Source organism: Podarcis pityusensis (assembly GCF_964106645.2).
Source record: "Podarcis pityusensis genome assembly, chromosome: 16".
In the NCBI taxonomy this organism is placed as follows: Eukaryota; Metazoa; Chordata; class Lepidosauria; order Squamata; family Lacertidae; genus Podarcis; species Podarcis pityusensis.
The window spans coordinates 1,109,714-1,115,659 of record NC_138041.1 but is presented as its reverse complement, the minus strand read 5'-3'; the positions used below and the strand labels follow the sequence as shown (position 1 = coordinate 1,115,659).

The window sequence follows — 5,946 nt, the reverse complement described above, 5'->3', positions numbered from 1 at the left end:
GATTAGAAGTTATTTTTGAAATTAAGAGAAGAGGGGTTGTCACTTCAAGGTCGTATTTTCTCTCATTTTAGGCTACTGACTCACCACTACCAGCACATCCTGGCCTTGGTATTTGCTCTGAAAGAGATAAATGAAAATCCCCGGATATTACCCAACATCAGCCTTGGCTACCACCTCTATAACAGTGGTTTCAGTTCCAGTGCAACATATCTTGCCTCCATGGAACTCCTCTCCACAAAGGGCAAATTCTTCCCTAACTACAAGTGTGATGTCCAGGACAATCTTATAGCAGTCATTGGGGGACCTAATTTTGATGTTGATCTCAATATGGCAATTATGCTGTGGAACTACAAGATTCCACAGGTAAGTTGTGCTCACGCAAAAAATAAAGAATCGTCCAACCCAGCATTTTAGATTTAGTAAAGATTAGAAAACTGTATATATAATAGGGATGGACTGAGCAGTTAATTACATGCCGTTTCCTAGCACTGAAAGAGAGGTCCACGTCCATCCTGTTCTATCCCACTGCATGCCTTTGTGTACCATTTCACCCCATTTTTCCTTCCCCTTCACTTTTCTGCTCACTTTTTACACAAAAACAGACACTTTTCAGTGTGTTTAAATACCGTATTTTTTGCTCTATAAGGCTCACCTTTTCCCACCCAAAAAGTAAGGGGAAATGTGTGTGCATCTTATGGAGTGAATACAGGCTGCACAGCTATCCCAGAAGCCAGAACAGCAAGAGGGATCCCTGCGCAGTGATCCATCTTGCTGTTCTGGCTTCTGAGATTCAGAATATTATTTTTTCTTGTTTTCCTCCTCCAAAAACTGGGTGCGTCTTATGGTCTTTACAAGAAACACAGAATTCTGTGCATGGAAATGCATTGCAAAACCAGGAAATGTGCACACTCCCAATGGGAATTGTGTTTCAATCCACAACCAAATTCAAGAATATCAGATCAGGTTGGATCAAGCAAATTCTTCCCCAATTTATGTCCAAATACAAAGGCTAGGATACAAAGGATGGGGCCTTTGATGCACCGAAGGGGAATTTCACATCTGAGGGGATTTTGAGGAGAGGTTTGAGAAATAGTATCTCTGTTGGATATGTGAAGTCTATGCCTTAAAAATTAATAATATATTGAACCCTTCTGGTTCATGAAAGAAACAAAATGAAATCTAGATTGGAACACTGTATTTAGGCATATGTGTTTTCTTTTGACAATACCGTTAAACCTTGGTTCCCAAATGGCTCCGTTTTCGAGCATTTCGGCTCCTGAACGCAAAAAACCACAAGTCAATGGCCCAGTTTTCAAACGTTTTTCAGAACCTGAACATCCGACACGGTTTCTGCTTGAATGCAAGAAGCTCTTGCAACCAACCGGAAGCTGTGCCCCGTTGTCAAACATCTCAGGACTGAAAAATGGGCTTTCAGAACGGATTACGTTCAACAACCGAGGTTTGACTATACACACAAAACATATATATATATATATATATATATATACACACACACACACACACACACACACACACACACATACCATTTTCCATCTGCTCTTTACTTAGCTCCCATATGGTTCTGCTCTTGTAGTAGATTGCAAAGATCAAGGAGTCTTCTTTCACCAGATGTTCCCAGATGTGGACCATCAGTATAAAGGGATTCTCCAGTTACTTCTTCATTTCAGGTGGACATGGATTGGGGTGCTTTATCTGGATGATGACACTGGAGAGAGGTTTTCCCAGATTGTGCTTCCCATGTTTTCCCAGAGTGGCATCTGCTTTGACTTCATAGAAAAATTCCCAAAACTCTCTTTTTCCGATGACGTTCCTCAAATGGTGGAAAATGGAATTGAAAAATCAAAGATGATCATGAATAGCACTGCTAGCGTCTTGGTTGCACATGGTGAAATTCAGACCATGATTGTTGTGAGAATGTTGCTATTCATTCCAACATTTATGGACATGCCACTTAATACAAAAGTCTGGATTATGACAGCCCAGATGGACTTCGCATCTCTTCCCTTTCAGAGTAATTGGGACATAGATTTCCTCCAGGGTGCTATATCATTTGCAGTTAGTTCAACGGAGCTGCAGACATTCCATAAATTTCTTCATGCAATAAATCCTACCTTGGAAAAGGAATATGACTTTATCAGAGTCTTCTGGGAACGTGCATTTAGCTGCTTATTTCCAGGTCCTCTGGTAGACAACATGGGTGGGAGAATTTGTACTGGAAGGGAAAAGCTGGAGACTCTCCCTGCGTCAGTTTTTGAAATGAGCATGACCGGCCACAGTTACAGTGTCTACAATGCTGTCTATGCTGTGGCGCATGCTCTGCATGAAATTTATCTGTTTGACTCCAAGCACAGAGGAAGAGCAAATAAAGGAAGGTGGACATTTTCATATCAACAGAGATGGCAGGTAATATCCTGAGCAGACTCCTTCAGGAGAGCTTTCTACACTGTTGTAAGTCGTCAAGTCTTTTTTTAGCCTACCATTAAACTTTTGTATCCCTTTTTAAATACACATGTGTATTTAACAAAAAGGACGCGGGTGGCGCTGTGGGTAAAACCTCAGTGCCTAGGACTTGTCGATCGTATGGTCGGCGGTTCGAATCCCCACGGCGGGGTGAGCTCCCGTCTTTCGGTCCCAGCTCCTGCCCACCTAGCAGTTCGAAAGCACCCCCAAGTGCAAGTAGATAAATAGGTACCGCTTTATAGCGGGAAGGTAAATGGCCTTCCGTGTGCTGCGCTGGCTCGCCAGAGCAGCTTTGTCACACTGGCCATGTGACCCGGAAGTGTCTCCGGACAGCGCTGGCCCCCGGCCTCTTAAGTGAGATGGGCGCACAACCCTAGAGTCGGACACAACTGGCCCGTACGGGCAGGGGTACCTTTACCTTATTTAACAAAAAACATACTGTGTTTTTAAGTATCTTAAACCTTCACCTTTTTTCTTTTTTCTTTTTCTTTTTACTTACCTCTTTCAGCTGCACCATTATCTGAGAAGTGTTTCCTTTAACAATACTGCTGGGGAAACCATTTCCTTTGATGAAAACGGGTCATTAGCAGCTGGATTTGATATTATCAACTGGGTCACATTCCCAAACCAATCCTTTCTCAGAGTGAGAGTTGGAAGTGTAGGCCCACAGGCCCCCAAGGAAAATGTGCTCACTATTTATGAAGATATCATTGTATGGCCAGACAAATTCAACCAGGTAGGATCCATGCTTATCTTGGAATGCATTGACTCATTTTACAAATGTTGAGAAAGTGGGACTCAGGGGAAGCAAACTGTAAGTGATGCCATTGTGTGATTCCAGCCTTAGCCCGTTTTTAAAATCCAGAGTGACTCAGGAGAAGCAAACTCCCCAAATGTATTTCCTGAGAGTATTTCCAAATTAGTGTCTTCTTTCATTTATGGACAGATGCCGCCTCTTTCTGTGTGTAATGACAATTGCCATTTGGGGTCCAGTAAGACTAAGAAGGAAGGGGTGCCATTCTGCTGCTATGATTGCCTTCCATGCCCAGAAGGAAAGATCTCAAACAAAACAGGTAAGAGATATTAGTGTCGGGGTGCTTCCAAGGAGATGGGGGCAATTGGCAGGTCCCCAGCTGGCTCCAGCCCACCAGCTGGCAGCCGGTGAACTCTGGTCCTTGGAACAGCATGTATCTGTGACCCGAGTTTCTGAAGCTTTCAGAAACTGAGCACCAAGCCTGCAGAGATAAGAACTCTTCGCAACAGAAGGGAAGAGAGAGGCATATGTAAAGCATATTTACAAACATTTTATTCAGCATCAGGACAAATGAAAAACATGTCTGCTCCCCTTCATGTCCAAGCAAAAAGCATAAGCAAAAGCTATACAAAATGGAAGTTCCCTGCAGGCTGTGCTGGAATGTAAACAGACATGTGACCATTAGTACAGAGTAGGTTTCTAAAAAATGCTTGCTGGCTCTGATTCACAGTATCCAAAGCTGCTCAGTTGTGATGAAGATGATGGCCTCATCTGAGATAGAAAGTAAAAGGATATTGTAGTATACCCCAACAAAAACTGAGATGATGCTAACTTCCCAGCTGTGATATGCAAGGAGAGCAGTGATGAGGCTGAGCTTTCCTTTGGACCAGATGTTCTGAAGAAGTGAGTTTTAGTTCAAAAAAGCTGATGCCATAAAAATGCACAAGTCCTTAAGGTGTCACAAGACTATTTTTTATTTCTATGATCTCTGTTTCTGACCCAGCCATAACTTATTACAAACACAGTTACATGGTACATCAGGCATCCCCAAACTCGGCCCTCCAGATATTTTGGGATTACAATGTCCATCATCCCTGACCACTGGTCCTGTTAGCTAGGGATGGTGGGAGTTGTAGTCCCAAAACATCTGGAGGGCCGAGTTTGGGGATGTCTGTGGTACGTCAAAGGACCAGCCTCCCTCTAGGACTTTAAAAAATGTTAAGAATCACAATTGTTCACACAAATCAAACATAAATACCAATTACCAAAAAATATTCAGGACCAAAGAAAAGGTCCAATGACTTCAATAACATGACATTTGAAGGAGCCTGATGTTCTCTGTTGTTTCTTCCCTGTATCTTTCTCCCCTAGCACCCTATGCTCAGATAGGGTTTTGAATGCTAAGGGTTGTTTAATGTATATATCAAAAGCCATGTTTTTTTTCCAGACATGGACGTCTGTATTCAATGTCAAGAAGATCAATATCCAAACCGTGGCCAGGATTTATGTATTCCAAAAAAGATAAGCTTCTTGTCTTATGACGAACCTTTGGGGACCAGTCTGGCCATTTTTGCTCTTGCCTTCTCTTTCCTCACAGCTCTGGTGCTTGGAATCTTCATTAAGCACAAAGACACTCCCATAGTCAAAGCCAACAACCGGAGCCTCACCTACGGTCTCCTCATCTCCCTACTGCTCTGCTTCCTTTGCGTATTCCTATTCATTGGTCAGCCTGAGAAGATACCATGCCTCTTTCGACAACCTGCCTTTGGCATTATCTTCTCAATGGCAGTTTCTTGTGTGTTGGCCAAAACCATCACTGTGATCATGGCTTTCATGGCGACCAAGCCTGGGTCCAGGATGAGGAAATGGATCGGGAAAAGACTGGCCTTTTCCATTGTTCTGTCGTGTTCCCTTATTCAAACCACTATTTGTGCTGTGTGGCTGGCAACCTCTCCCCCATTCTTGTATTTTGACATGCACTCAATGACCGAAGAAATTGTTCTGGAATGTAATGAAGTTTCAGTTATTATGTTCTACTGCGTCTTGGGCTTTATGGGCTTCCTAGCCATTGTCAGCTTCACTGTGGCTTTCCTAGCCAGGAAGTTGCCTGACAGTTTTAATGAAGCCAAGTTTATCACCTTCAGTATGCTTCTGTTTTGCAGTGTTTGGCTGTCCTTTGTTCCCACCTACCAGAGCACCAAGGGAAAATACATGGTGGCCGTGGAGATCTTCTCCATCTTAGCTTCCAGTGCAGGGTTACTGATTTGTATATTTTTACCAAAATGCTATATCATTGTGGTTAGACCTGAGTTGAACACTAGGGGACAGCTAATTCAAAGAATAAATTAAAGGTGCTAAACAGTAGGTGCCTGTTCCTCACATTCTGCTAAAATCGGTTAATTATTTTAAGGCACTGGAGATCGCCATGAACAACTTATTCAACTCATATAAACATTTGTTAACCAGAACTAATCCTTTCTGGAAGTTTATTGTCTGATTTCATATTCCCACCACCACCACATTAGAGTAGATGTGCCGTGAAGAAAGGGGTTTAGTCAAGCACAGTTTACAAACTCTACTCTTCATGCCTTCAATCATCAAATAAGAATTGTATGACAAAGGCAGGAGATATTTCAGTTTGGCTCATTTCTGAAGTGGTTTATTTGTGCTGTTTTCAGAAATTTAGTCCATAATTATGACAGAATGATATA

At 42.5% G+C, this 5,946-nt stretch overlaps 1 protein-coding gene across 1 annotated transcript; it reads left to right on the top strand.

Annotated features, from left to right (window-relative positions):
• Nucleotides 1-219: 219 nt before the first annotated feature.
• On the top strand, nucleotides 220-5,584 carry LOC308464788 (vomeronasal type-2 receptor 26-like; the record flags this gene model as incomplete). Its single annotated transcript, XM_080984378.1, has 5 exons — nucleotides 220-363; nucleotides 1,771-1,929; nucleotides 2,990-3,217; nucleotides 3,428-3,554; nucleotides 4,683-5,584. 5 exons carry the CDS (start codon nucleotides 220-222, stop codon nucleotides 5,582-5,584), a joined length of 1,560 nt encoding a protein of 519 aa, XP_080840504.1.
• Between the last annotated feature and the right edge of the window lie 362 nt (nucleotides 5,585-5,946).